The 14,848-nt window shown below is 46.0% G+C and overlaps 1 protein-coding gene across 8 annotated transcripts in view; it reads left to right on the forward strand.

Annotated features, from left to right (window-relative positions):
- Positions 1–8,698, forward strand: part of RAI14 (retinoic acid induced 14) — a 138,733-nt gene extending 130,035 nt beyond the window's left edge. For all 8 annotated transcript variants that reach the window (XM_032415134.1, XM_032415137.1, XM_032415139.1 and 5 more), the window contains 4 exons: positions 75–1,610; positions 2,802–2,951; positions 6,098–6,163; positions 6,764–8,698. In XM_032415134.1, coding sequence (XP_032271025.1) covers positions 75–1,610; positions 2,802–2,951; positions 6,098–6,163; positions 6,764–6,841 — 1,830 coding nt within the window. In that variant the 3' untranslated portion in view covers positions 6,842–8,698. The remainder of the gene's footprint in view (positions 1–74; positions 1,611–2,801; positions 2,952–6,097; positions 6,164–6,763) is intronic.
- Positions 8,699–14,848: the final 6,150 nt, after the last annotated feature.

Genomic DNA, 14,848 nt, shown 5'->3' on the forward strand with positions numbered 1-14,848 from the left:
TTTGTTCTCTCCTTCCAGTTGCTTGCTCACCTGACCACATCTTTGGTGCCATTTCCTTCTTGCCTTTTTCCCAGGCCAAGTCACCCAAGGAGGCAGAAGCAGACCTGAGCTTTGAATCCTACCATTCCACTCAAACTGACTTGGTTCCACCCCTGGGCAAACCTAGTGACACCTCTCCCCCAGACTCCAAATCCTCTCCACCCGTCTTACCACATTCCTCGAGTAAATCCACTTGCGACAGCGATGGCCGAATTCAGCAACTACAAGAGATTTTACAAGACCTGCAGAAGAGACTTGAGAGCTCTGAAGTGGAGAAGCAGCAGCTCCGGGCCGAGCTCCAGTCCAGAAGGGCTGAATCGGTGTGCGTAAACAGTGCGGAGATTTCCGAGAACGGCTCCGACCTCAGCCAGAAACTGAAAGAAACTCAGAGCAAGTACGAGGAGGCAATGAAAGAAGTCCTCAATGTGCAGAAGCAAATGAAACTGGGCCTCGTCTCGCCCGAAAGCGTGGACAGTTATTCGCGTCTCCAAGAGCTAAGGATCACCGAGGAGGAAATAGATGTGCTAAAGCAGGACCTCCAGAATGCAGTGGAAGAAAGTGAAAGAAATAAAGAGAAGGTGAGGGAGTTAGAAGAAAAACTTGTAGAGAGGGAGAAAGGTATGGTCATCAAGCCTCCCGTGGAAGAATACGAGGAAATGAAAAGTTCGTATTGCTCTGTTATTGAGAACATGAATAAGGAGAAAGCATTTTTGTTTGAGAAGTACCAAGAGGCCCAAGAAGAAATCATGAAATTAAAAGATGCCCTAAAGAGTCAGGCGACCCAGGAGGCTGGGGACGAAGCCGGGGACATGAAAGAGGCCATGAACAGGATGATAGATGAACTCAACAAACAGGTGAGCGAGCTGTCCCAGCTGTACAAAGAAGCCCAGGCGGAGCTGGAGGATTACAGGAAGAGGAAATCTCTCGAAGACGTAACAGCTGACTATATCCATAAAGCGGAGCATGAGAAACTGCTGCAAGTGACAAACATATCCAGAGCTAAGGCAGAAGAGGCCCTGTCCGAAATGAAGTCTCAGTACTCAAAGGTGTTGCATGAGTTGACCCAGCTCAAACAGCTGGTGGATGCCCAGAAAGAGAACTCTGTCTCCATCACAGAACATTTGCAAGTGATAACCACGCTGCGGGCTACCGCCAAAGAGATGGAGGAAAAAATAAGCAGTCTCAAAGAGCACCTTGCAAGCAAGGAAGGAGAAGTGGCAAGGCTGGAGAAACAGCTCCTAGAAGAGAAGGCCGCTATGACGGACGCCATGGTGCCCAGGTCTGCCTACGCAAAGCTCCAGTCATCGTTAGAAGGTGAGATGAGTGTGTTGGCCTCAAAATTGAAGGATTCGGTAAAAGAGAAAGAGAAGGCCCATTCAGAGCTTACCCAGATAAGAAGTGAGGTGTCACAAATGAAAAGGGAAAAGGAGAATATTCAGGCTCTCTTAAAGGCCAAAGAGCAGGAAGCAAATGAACTTCGTCAACAATTCCAGGATGCTCAGGAAGAACTGGAAGACATGAAGAGACAGTCGGAGAGCTCTTCCAAACTGGAGGAGGATAAAGACAAGAAGGTTGGTGAGATCGCATTGCTGTCCCATTTCTAGCTAGCAAGCCTTTCCCACAGTTAACGTTTTTAGCGTTGGTTAGCATTGACCTGTTGTGAATGCACAAAAGCTCTGCATGTGACTCCATCTGTCCCCACGGCCACATTAAGAATAGTAGGTGGGACATTTCTGTTTAAAAAAACCCACTGATTGTCTATCAGTCCCCTTATATTAAAGCATTTTCACATGTGCACATATTTTCCCTTTTAAAATGATTTTACAGCTCTGCCAAGTGGCAGGGATCAGAAGTGAACCCACAAACTGAAAGGCATTTGTGACCCATCTTGAACTTCAACTCTTATGGAATCCAGAAAGATTCTTCCATCATATGGAAACCTAAATATTCCCAGACTTAATCCTGCTTCCCTAAGCTCCAGGAGCTTTCCCCTGAGTCAGTGGAAGAACCACCCTCCCTGGCCCTCATTGGCAAAGGTGGATAGGAGGGGAAGGCAGGGGTTGGGGGGAGCAGGTGAGTAGAGAGAGGCTGGGTATGGCTTGGAGGAAGGAGGAAAACAAAGGGGGCAACTCGGAGAAAAGTGCCGAGCCTGAATCGGCTCTGCATCCCCAGTCCCCTGGGTCAGGTGTTCCGAAGGGCGCTGGTCAGAGCACTGTTGATCATTTATTCCTTTAATATAATGAAGATTTCAAAAAGAGCTTCCAAAGCCAAGGGGGCAGGGATTCGGAAGGCAGAGGCTGGGTTGCGGGGAGTTGTGTTTACTATAAAGCAAGATGTCCAGAGAAATCAGGGTTCCTAGAACTTCTTCCTGATTGCCTGTGTCAGCGCTATTGAAGAGGGCATAGCTGTCTCCAAATAAAGGATGCCTAAAATCCTGGTTCTGATTTATTTTTTCAACAACCCCCCCTTTCAGAGTGAAAAAGGATATCAGTGCCATAGCGTTTGTTACCCTCATGCCTCAAAGCACAAGATTTAATCCGGGGCCCTTATTTGAATATAATGGCCTTAGAGGGCCATGTGGGCTTGCTGATTTTGTTACCTATTTCATTTTATGGGCTTTCTTTAAAAAATAAAAAAAGAAATTGTTCCAAAGTCTCGAGTCCCAGAGGCCAATGAGAGGCTCTGTTCAAGGCTTGGAACGCTCTGGAATTTTGCTTCTGCAGGCCCTTTCTTGCCTACTGATAGTTTTCCTTTCTCGCCAGATCAGTGAGATGTCGAAGGAAGTCACCAAGTTGAAGGAGGCCCTAAACAGCCTCTCACAGCTCTCGTACTCCGCAAGCTCATCCAAGAGGCAGAGTCAGCAGCTGGAAGCGCTGCAGCAGCAGGTCAAACAGCTCCAGAACCAGCTGGCTGTGAGTGGGCTTCTCTCCCTGCCTGCTGGGCGGTGGGCCGCGCACATTACGCACCAGCTCAGCTGGAGATGGGAGGGGTGCAGGCTGGGGTGAGAAGAGTCCCAACCTATGGGAGTGGTGCTCCGCAGAGCAAACTGACTGAAGACTTCCAGGGTGAGGGCGGGAGGAGGGCGTGGTGGCATCCCCGGGCGTCGCCTGCATCAAGATGGGTCACCCGGACCTCTGAGAAGGGAGGAATCGGCAGGACAGTGGCACAGGCTTCGTGGTTACGCATCCACTAACTGTTCACCCCCTCTCCGTCTTTCTCCCATGGTCATTACTGTCTCTGGCAGTGGCAAGAACTTTTTCTTATTAGGGGCCAGGATCTCTGATAGGTGTGTATCTGTGCATCTGAAGCTGCTTCTTGGCTCCTCTCCTTATTTGACCTGGGAAAGTCCTCTCGTGTCTGTATTTGTTTCCTATGACTATTGTAACAGACCAACACAGACTTGGTTTTAAAAAAAATCTGTGCTCTTAAAATTCTGGAGATCGGGGCGCCTGGGTGGCTCAGTTAAGTGTCTGGCTCTTAGTTTTTGGCTCAGGTAGTAATCTCAGGATCCTGGGATGGAACTGCATGGGGCTCTGTGCTCAGCGCGGAGTCCGCTTGTCCTTCTCCCCTCCCCCTCTGCTCTTTCCCCTCCCCCGCATCGCACTCGCTCACACTCTTGCTCTCTCTCAAATAAATGAATAAAAATCTTTGAGAAAACACTCTGGAGATGTTAAGTGTGAAATCAGTTTCACTAAAGGCAAGGTATCAGCAAGGCTGGTTCCTTCTAGAGGCTCTAGGGGAGAATCCATTTCCTTGCCTTCGCTAGCTTTTAGAGGCCACCCAACTTCCTTGGCTCATGGGTCCTACCTCCAGCTTCAAAGCCTATCACTCCACCCCTGGCTCTGCCCTCCCATCTCCTCCTCCTCTTGCTTCTCTCTTATAAGGACCCTTGTGATTACGTTTAAGGGATACCCAGATAGTCAGAATAAACTTTTCCTCCATCTCAAGATCCTTAACTTAATCACAACTACAAGGTCCCTGTCACCATATAGGTAACATTCCACAGGTTGTGGGGATTGGAGCGCGGACATCTTTGGAGGGTCATCATTTCACCTCCCACAACATTTGTGAAAGTTTTAGTTGACACGGGGATGTTACATTTTCCACGTGAAGCCAAGGGTTGGTCTGTCCTGGACTATCTCTAGTTTCCATTGACAAACAGGACCTAGATTGTAAGATGTCTTCAGTATAGACTTGATAGTGGTGAATTCAGGTTTCTGCAGTCCTTACGCTGGCTGGCCACAGAGTACACAACTAGCTTTTTTGTGTTACCAGCTCTAGCAGTGAAGGACTGATCAGGGGAGGAGAAGCAGCTCCCTGTTGTGTTGTGCAGGTCATTTTTCTGATGAAGTGGTTATCACACACTTATAGATAAAATGCTGGTGGTTCATACAATCATTTTTACAATTTTCAACACATTTAATGGATATTCTACAAGGCGCTAATGATCTAAAAGTGAGTAAGACACAGTCCCCACCTTCACCGAACTTATACTCAGTGACTTTCCATATTTTCAGTGTGGTCAGCCTCCATTGGTAGAGAGTTGTCCAACATGTTCCAGGCATACAGAGGAAATGTCTCGAAAGGCTTTCCTGCAGGAGGTGATGCTTGTGCTGAGTCTTGAAGGGATAGGTCGGAGGCAGCAAGGACTGGGATGTGACATTTAGATGGCCCTTGGCAGCCTCGGCAAAGACAGACCCAGTGGGGTGGTGGGGTGGAATCCGGACTGCAGTGGGCTGTCCTAGAGAAGTGACCAAGGAGCCAGTGTCTGATGGGCTGAAGAACCACAGCAGGAGGCAGGGGAAGCCTAAAGTAGATTTTCTGGAAAGAGAGGAGCTGGTGACCAGAGGGTGAGGTGCTTTCTTTTGAGATTTCAGAGGTAATGACAGAGGCAGGTGAGAGTGTATGGCTGGAAGGAGGAGGAGCAAGTCATTGAGGTGGACACTGGGGAAACTGAGACCGAGGTGTTCGTGGCTCATGCATGTGGGTATCGCCGTCATCCAAATGATGACAGATACAGGGATGGAAAGGAGGACAATGACCAGAAGATGAAGTTTTAAATAATTGAGTGGAGGTATCCAAAAGGTGAGAGGAAGCAACACAGAGGGAGGTCCTAAGCCCACCTTCTAATGGTGTGACCTTCCAAAGGACTGAGGTTTCAAGGTTGTCCTTGAATAGGAAGGACATGTCATGTTCTGACACTCATAGGAAGGAGGTGAGAAGGGTATTGATGGACTTTTGTAGACTTTGGAAGTGATCTATATATGATAGTCTCAATTTTTATCATGAAATAGGAGGAAAACCATCTCCTTAGAAAAGTTCAGAGCTGAGTGAAGATTCTTGAAATAGTTACTGAGAGGAACTGGAATAATAACTCAACAAGGAGAAACAAGCATGAACAGCTGTACTGAGGAACCAGTTGAGATTGGTGCCACCACCCTGTTCGTCTCCTGGGTACTCTGACAGCTGAATAATTGAGCTCCCTGGGGACTCGATGACTGGCCAAATAGTGAGAAACCAATAGCTCCTTTTAAAAGAATAGATTTTTTAAAATTAAATTAATATTTGGTTATTGTAGAGAAGTTGGAAAATACAGAAGACTCTGGAGAAGTTTCTGTAAATAAAAATAGTCCATCATCCAACCACTCAGAGATGGTCACTTTTAGCATTTGGTATGTTTCTTTGCACCATTTATTTTGTGAGAATGTGTCTGTGTATTTGCATAAGTAGGTATACAAACATTTTTTTGCAACAAAGGTGGGATTATGTAATAACTACTTTTTCATGAATTTTCTCCTAGAGTTGACATACCAAAAATATGAAATCGGTAGATTTTTTTTCCCCTAAGAATATCGACAAATGTTTCCCTACAAATAGTGACAAGTGTTCAGAAATATACAACCCAGTGAGCCCACACCAATTTTAAAAGCCTCATATGCTAGCATTTGCGGGAGGAAATCACTTGGGTAGCATTTGGCCACAGCTTTCTTATAGTTTTTTGGTTTTGTTCTTTAAAGGTCTCCTAAGCTCTTAACAGTGTCAAACCATCTCTTTCCAGGAATGCAAGAAACACCACCAGGAGGTCATATCTGTTTACAGAATGCACCTTCTGTACGCCGTGCAGGTACGCTAACAGCCCGTGAAGTGTCTGGGCATCCTAAGGAAATACCACGGCAGATGTCACCCAGACTCCCATCGCTGAACTAGTAGAACAAATGAAAATTCAAGGAGAATCTTTTACATTGAGAAGCTTTAAAATGCTTATTGCTTTGCTCTGGATTTTGTCAGGAGCCCTACACCATTGATGGAGGGCCGCCTCATCATTTGTTGAGAAACGAAGGAGGATGTGGCTTCCACCCCCACCAGGAGGAGGAGCCTAGGCTTTATTTTCAGGCGTGCCCATGTTCTTAGAGCAGTCAGCACGGTCTCACCGCATGACTCTTGGTGGCTTGGCTAGCTGGGCTCACATTTGCAACTGAGACCCAGAAACCCTTTGCCTGGCGGCTCTGGTAGACCCAGCCTCATCATCCTCCAGAGGGAGAAGAGCAGGGCCCTCTCTCTCAGTCCCTCATAGAAATGTGGGGATCGATAGGGCTAACATTCCTTTGGAAGATCTGGGGGAATAGCCAAGGGCTTCATCTCAGCCAGCCATCACATTCCCTAGGGGTCAGACCGCCAGGACTCAACTTGGGTTCTAATGATTGTCTTTGTTTGAATTTCCTAGGGCCAGATGGACGAAGATGTCCAGAAAGTACTGAAGCAGATCCTTACCATGTGTAAAAACCAGTCCCAGAAGAAGTAAAATGGATTCCTTGGCAGGACACTGCGCCCTTGTTGTCCATCTTTGCATTAGATCTGGAGTTGCCGGCAGCCACTGCCATTGTGTTCACTCGTGGTCTGCGCCGTGGCCTCGCAGAGCTTTTTCCCTTTCCAAAGGCAGCTTTCTGAGGACCGGGCCCTGGGGGAGACTGTCCTCAGAACCGCTTAGAGACCTCAGCAGCCGAGGTGACACACCGTGTTACCCCTTCCGACTCCGGAGCTGGGGTCAAACACACCCGGGGGTCTGGTCCTGGTGCTGGCAGTGGGCACCCTCCTCCGTGGCTGACCGGCTGAGGGGCTTCGTGGTCCCAGCGGGATATGCTGACACCTGCGCTCCACGTGGCTTTCGTTCCCACACTCAGGCCGTGCCATTCAGCACCAGAGGGCTCTTTTTGCCTTTGGTTTCCAATCCTAAAACACGATTCAACTTTTGGCCAAATTAGTCTGGCACTAGTTATGTGGTGCACGCTGAAGAGCCTTTATTGTGATATCCTGTGGATTTTAAAAACTCTCATTCCATCATTTCCCCCCATCTGCCTTATATAGCTCATCACGCTGCTCGCTCCTTGGTCCCATGGTGTGATGAGACTATTCGCTAAAATCCGAAGTTGAAAAACAAAAGCAAATTGTCCTTAGAAGTTCTTTTTAAAGCAAACTGTTGACATAGTGCAGATTTTCTATGCAAACTGGCCTCCTGCTGTTATCCGCGAAGCTCAGGAATCCAGACTTTCGTGTTCAACAAGGGACAGTAAACTGCGTGTTTACAGCCAAAAGAAATGCCTCATGGTTCTTAACCTCAATTTTTTTAAAAGTGTTTTTTTTTCTCTACAATATTTTTATTGGCTCTTAAAAGATGTTTTCGTAGCTAAACCCCTAAATAAGTGAAATCTACATTAGACTCTATTAACAAAGTATTTTTAGGTAACCGTGCTTGCGACTTTTTTTTAAAGCCTAACTTTTTCTTCAGAGTTTTCCGCTATAGCCAAGGGTAGTTATGTATTTATTCCTTTTCCAAACTCAACACGAGCTGCCACCGGTATCCCTAGACGTTCTGCCATTGTGTCCTTGGAACTGTAGCACATTTCTGAATACGGTAAATCCTCCTGTTACCCACTGAGTATTTTTGAATGCCCCAGCTCTACCAGCGCCTGTAAAAATGATCTCTGGAAGGACTGTTAGTACCGATCACTTTTCCAATGTTGAAACTAAAAATCCCAATATGGTACACATGATGGTGCATAGCAAAGGTCATGGGGGAAAGTATTTCTGTTCACTTTACTTTCAGGTTAAAAGTGTTTTTGAACTTGATCGCAGCTTCCTTATGGCATTGTTCTTAAGGAGGGATGTCAGCTGAGCATGGACCTCTCCGAGGTATATAATGGAAAGGGCCGAGGCCTGCCCTGACAGGGCCCACGTGCCGTAGGGCCGCCTGGGCACACAGGGTGCTAGGCTGTTTTGGAGGATGTGTTCATCTCTATTGGATGAGGACCAAGGACAGCAAAGCAAAAATGGCTTTCAAGCTTGGTGTTACTTTCCTTAAGTTGTGTATAGTTCAGCAGTTTCGAAAATGCTCCAAAGAAATGTGAAAGGACTTTTTGTCACAGCCCTTAATACAAGCAAACCCCTCCTCCTGCCCCCGCACAGAAATGCTGCAGAGTATAAAACTTGAGACATTTTGTAGGACGCCTGACAAAGTGTAGCCTTTTATCTTGTTTCAGGATGCATATTTATTTTAAGTACTCTGGTTAAATATTGAAAAGTTATATGCTGTAGGTTAGCATTTTTGCCTTTGTAATTTACGGAAGGTATTGCAGAAAATAAACTTTTGTTTCATTTTGCATCTCTGTTGTTGATTCTTGGTGCATTCATAAGCATATGTGTGTGGCTTCCCAAGAGCAGGTCAATAGCGCCGGGGTGTGATGGTGTTTTTCGCCCAAGTCACACGCAGTGGCAGGCAGTGGTCCACAGTCTCTCACTCTCTGTCACCTCCTTGCCATCTCGTAGCATCTGTAATCTCAGACTTTGACTCCGCCTTCCACTTTAGATGACCCCTGTGATTACATGGCGCCCACCCAGATAACCTAGGAGAACCCTTATTTAAGGTCAGCTGATTAGCACCTCAGCCCCAAGCATCAGCCCCTAGTGGGCAGCTGTACCCTGGCTCTTCAATTCAAAACTGCCCCTTGGTTGTCTGTAGTCTTTGTAACCATTTGAAAGCTTCCATTAGATAGTTTTTTCTCTTCTTTCCTTTTCCTTTTTTGAAAAGGTAATACATGCACATGCTAAAAAAAAAAAAAGTCAAATACCTTCTATCAACTATCACATTACAAGAATAATTCATTCCTAAAAAACTCTTTAGGGTGAATTCTCACAGGTTGAATCATAATTAAAACACCAAACGACGGGGCGCCTGGGTGGCTCAGTCAGTTGCATGTCTGACTCTTGGTTTTGGCTCAGGTCATGATCTCATGGGTTGTGGAATGGAGCCCTGCATCAGGCTCCTTGCTCAGCGGGGGGTCTGCTTGAGATTTTTTTCCCCCTCTGTCCCTCCCCGCCTCTAAAAATGAATAAATAAATCTTTAAAAAAACCCAAACGACAATGAAATGGGTGCAATTATTTAAGTAGCTAATATTCTTCCTCATAATACAATGGGCCATCTCCCTTCACTCACAACACGGTTCTCCCATGTCGGCCTCAGCTCATCACTACACACCGTACATGCTTAATTGGACCTTTAATGCCCCCTCACCCTGAAAACAAAAGATAAATCAATGAAAATAATGCAAATGGCATATGAAGTTATTAACTATTTTAAGTTATCAAGTGCATGCACCCTGTGAGGAGAACTTACTTCAACGGAGGCCAACCGTTCAACTCAAGATGATTTCTTGGAGAAACACCACACTCAGCTGGGCATTTAACCGAGCTACATCCAAACCAGTCTTCTTAGGTGGAAAGAAATGCTTCAGGCCGAAGCTGGGGTATGAAAAGAAACTCCCAAGACCTGATGACTAGGTATCAACTGAAATAAACTGAAAATAAATCTCTCTCCTCCCAGTCCTTAGTTTACCTCTCCAGAGGCAACAGCTGTTCAGTTTCTTGGATGACCTGAGACATTCTATGTCTATGTACCTGTAGGCATGTATTTAGCTTTCCCCTTTAAATATAGAAGCATACTTTATACACTCTTCTGGATCATACTTTTAAAGATACTTAAGGGGTACCTGGCTGGCTCAGTTGGTAGAGCATGCGACTCTTGGGGTGGTGAGTTCAAGCCCCATGTTAGGGGGAGAGCTTACGTAAAAAAAAAAAAATACTTAAAATATCTTGGAGAGATTGTTCTCCGTTGGCACACACATCTAATTCTTTTTAACTGTTGCATGGTATTTCGTAGTACAGTTGTGCTGTATTTTTAGTTCCTTATTGATGCTTCCGGTCTTTTACAGCCCTAAAGATGATGGGATGACTGTCCTTTGTATAAACGTCTCTATGTACACATGTGAAGACTACTTGAATAATTTTCAAACTGCCCGTTTTCGCAATAACGTCCATCATGTGCTACAAGAATGCAGAGAAAAAAAAGAGTAGAATAGTGCCTGCGTCATCATATTGTGTGAGAAAGAATGGCCTTTTTCTTCACATTGGTTGAATAAGACTCCTCAATTTGTTTCCCTTACATAAACTTGAAGACAGACTGCAAAGCCTTTAATAATTAAACCCACCCATCTTCAGATAAACACATGACATGCTATGTAGGGGAAATGCTCCCAGAACGTGTCAAAGCACAACCTTGTGCAACGTGGCATAACTGGAATGCGGGGTGCTGACAGCAGCAGAAACACTCTCCAGCAAAGACGGGGGTGCTGCTTTGTGAGCGAAGTTAAAAGGCCGACTGCAAGGCAAAGAGGGGGCTGGGCAAAGCAACAGACCAAGGCGCTGAGTAGCAATTTCTGCTCCGCTCAGGGCCAAGAACTCAAGCATGAGAGTTGCATATTTGTGAAAAAATCGAAGGACAAGAGCTCAACTATGATGGCTGTGTTAAGGAGGCCATTGGAGCCCATGGGTTGAGAGAGCAATCGTTGGGGCTTCCAGCAGATGGAAAGGCTCCTCGGAAGAGTAAGTCCCCAAGAGAAAGAGGTGAGTGCGAGGGAAGACACTCCCACACGTTCATTATAAACCAAGCCCCCAAATGGGAAGAAACAGTATATATTCAAGTACTGTGACTGGATGTACTGGATTACAAATGGGAGATGTGTAGGGGAGAGAGAGGAGCAAGACACCACCAAATAATGTAAGCTTTTGAACAGGAGAAGGATAGGTAGTAAGGGTTCCCTCTGTCACTTCTGGACGTTTTTAAAACCTAAGCAGATTAAGTCAGGTTAAATACACTGAGAGGCAGTGTTAACAGTGTATTTATCTGTTAAAGCAGGAGTCAAGAGTCAAAGATTTAAAGATGCTGCACTGCTGGATTCGAAGATGGAAAATGAGGCCATAAAGCAAGGAACGCAGGTGGTCTCGAAGCTGGAAAAGGCAAGAGAACAAAATTCTCCCCAAGGGCCTCTAGAAAGAATCGGCCTTGCCCACACCTTGTCTCTAGCCCAGGGACAGCCACTGCAGACTTCTGACCTCCAGACCTAGTACATAATAAACTTGTGTTGTTTTAAGCCATGAAGTTTGTGGTCATTTGTTACAGCAGCAATAGGAAACTGATACACATACTAAGGGGCCAGAATCTCTGCTACTGGAGAGTTCCTGAAGATGATTCCAAGTTTCTTAAGTGTTATTGGACATTGATAATAAGCCAGATACTGTGTTGAATGCTAAAGGCTCGATGGTGAATCATAACAGCTCTCGCCCACAAGGAGTTCACAGCTGATCAGATAGGGCCTGCCACCTAGTAGGTGTTCAGTATTCATGGGTGGGTGGGTGGATATTTAGATGAATGGATGGCCTAGAGCGCCCTGTGTGCTTTGCTCCTTTGCTGACCCATTCTTCTGTCTCATTCTTAATTGCCCTTTTGTTCTTCCTTGAACCCACTGAATTTGCTCCCGTCTCAGGGCTTTTGTACTTGCTGTTATGTTAGAATGTTCTTTAATTTGATGTTTGTATATTTGCTCCCTCATTTCCTCTGCTCAGTGCCACCTTGTCAGAGAGGCCCTCCTTAACTACACTAGGTAAGTGACATCCACATCACTTTCTAGATCCTTTATCTGGCTTTTTCTCCAGATAATTTGTTGCTCCCATGGAAGATGGTTCACCCAGCTGAGGGAGGGAGGGAGTCCTAAAATCCAGCCCACCCTCTGTTCCCCTTAGCAGGGGCCTGAGTCTGGCTGGAGGAAGAGGCTTTTTTTTTTTTTCCCCCTAATTCACACAAATTTGTTGCTTACTCCCCTGGCCCTGTGCCTTTTTCTAACTTGCAGAGACATCAGACTATTTACTAGTAACCCTGCTTTTCTTCACCTAGTAGAATAGAAGCTCCAGAAGAGCAAAATCTTTGTCTGTTTGTTCACTGTTGCTTCCCTAACGCTTAGAACAGTATTGGTCACATAGCACATATTCTTCAATATGCATTTTTTTTTTTCTGGGGGGATGGACAGATGCATGGGGAGTGTGAGAAACTCACAAAGTGCCAATATAACTGTGAGCGTCAAGATGAGACTGTGGATGGGATAGTATGGGAGCTCAGAAGTAACGTATCTAACCTTGTCTTAAGAGGACAGAAAATGTGTTTTAAGAAATTACACAGTCCAAAGGAAAGTTTATTTGATTTCCTTGTCCTTAAGTTTCACAGTTCTTGCGGTTAAAATAATTCATTTATTTGGGGATGGAAGAATCTAGAAGTACCCTGTACCCATGCTTCCTTTAGGTGATTCTGCAATAGCAGTGCTTGCCTCTTCTACCTCAGGATCAAGGGAGGGACTGTGTGAGTGAACACACACTATAAAAGCAAGCTTACTAGCATCCCATCCCAGAGTTATTGAACAAACCTAAAGCACATTTACCTGTAACTAAGGTTTATGTTTGGGGACAGGGTGAATATGGCAAGGCAAGGGAAAAAAAACAGCACACAGGTTTGGAACTCTGAGAGTTCAAACATCTTTTTAATTTGACTTCTAATTTTACAGGTGAATTGTTTCTGGTCAAAGCTAATTATTATTATTATTTAAAGCTTTTATTTATTTATTTGAGAGATAGGGAGTGAGAGAGAGAGAGAGCATGAGAGGGAGGAGGGTCTGAGGGAGAAGCAGACTCCCTGCTGAGCAAGGAGCCTGACGTGGGGCTCGATCCCAGGACTCTGGGATCATGACCTGAGTCGAAGGCAGATGCCTAACCGACTGAGCCACCCAGGTGCCCCAAGGTCAAAGCTAATTAAATGGAGGTGGAACCAGACTGTCATTTTTAGAATGGGAATTCAGTGCCTGTTCTGGTACCTCACTTCACAATGATGGGCAGAAGCTGGTGTTCAGGAACCAGAAGTTACATTTCACATACTTAGAAACAACCTCCCAGCCAATTCCTAAAATGAAAACATTAAAACTTTTCAATTTGATGAAGACCAACTTAACAAGGGTAAGGGGAATCAGTGTTAGAGAACAAGAAACCAGTTCTTCCTTTTGATCCCCATATGTGTTAAGTATTGTTCATAGAGTCACAAAAATCTGCGGTTTGCCACCACAGAATCCTGGGAATTGGGAGGGGTTGTAGAAAGCAAGTGGTAAGAAATACTCTCATTGTATGAGCAAGAAAAGTGAGACTCCACAGAGAGTCAAAACCAGAGCCCTGAAATCTTGAAGCGCAGTTCATTGCTCTCATCCTTGTTCCAGGTTGGGAGTTCTCTTAGGGAACAGAATAAAGGGGGTGGGATCCTCCTAAAATTTTGGCGCAGGATCTTGAGGGTACAGATTTAAACCTTAAGTTAAAATGCGGTTCAGGTTTCACTTAAGAGAAGCAAACTCATTTAAATAGCTCCTCCAACCTAACTGCAGAAAGTCTATCTTGGCATTCTTGGATCAATAGCAAACTTCAACCTGGAACTGGAAAGAACAAACACCAAATGTAAACACCACCTTTCAAGTTCTTAGTAAATATTTTCCTTCTCTCTCTACCGAACCTGCTTTTTTCCCCCTTCTTTAAAAAAACGAGGACATACCATCTTCAACTTGACTTGTCATAGGCCCCTTGTTCACCGTAGGGTTTGTGATAACACCCTTCCGCACGAGGCTGCGGAGCTGGCGCTGTTGGTTTGCGTACTGGCCCCAACTGCCCTGCACCTGTCAGATCTGAATTATTATCATTGTGAATTTCAGGCTCCTGAAGAGGAATGGTATAAAAATACATGCTGCATAAATTAGGGCTACGTGGTGTTTGCCAAATGTGCCCCACCCCTCGAAAATATTGTTGGAACTGCTAATCAGTAGTAGAACTAGTGGTTCATTCCTTAAAGTACTCATTTCGGGCACTCCGCTTTCCTGATCAAGCATAGCTCAAATCTTACCGGGAGAGGAAACACAGACGGTGCCGACACCATCAACAGTTACATCTGAGCCTTTCCTCTCCAGTCCGGAGAGCCAGAACACCGGGGGGGCTTCGGGGGTGCAGAGTGCGCGGAGGCGCCCATTTACTCCGGTACGCCGCAGTTTTAAGTAGGTGGGGTCCTGGAGCCCGGCGCCCTCTGCCATCCTGCGATGGGATTTCTCTCCTCTTCCAGCATCTTCATGCCTGAGAGCTCAAGTCCTTTCAGAAAAACAACAGGTGACGATGCAACCGCAGGAGAGGGAAGTTTGGGGACGAGCCCGAGGCTGAACGAGTCACGCCCGCGGAGACCGGAAAGCCCAAGGGTGCTGCAGAAGCGCCCGGGAGCGGCCCGGGGATTTTCCGGGGCCGGAAGTGCCCCGCGTCGCCATGGCTACAGGCGCCGACGCTCCCGGCTCAGTCCGCGGCGTTCCGTTCCCATGGCAACCCCATTGTCTCTCGAGCCGGAACCCGGGC

The sequence above is a fragment of the Phoca vitulina genome, unplaced genomic scaffold (genome assembly GCF_004348235.1).
Source record: "Phoca vitulina isolate PV1807 unplaced genomic scaffold, GSC_HSeal_1.0 scaffold17, whole genome shotgun sequence".
Lineage (NCBI taxonomy): Eukaryota > Metazoa > Chordata > Mammalia > Carnivora > Phocidae > Phoca > Phoca vitulina.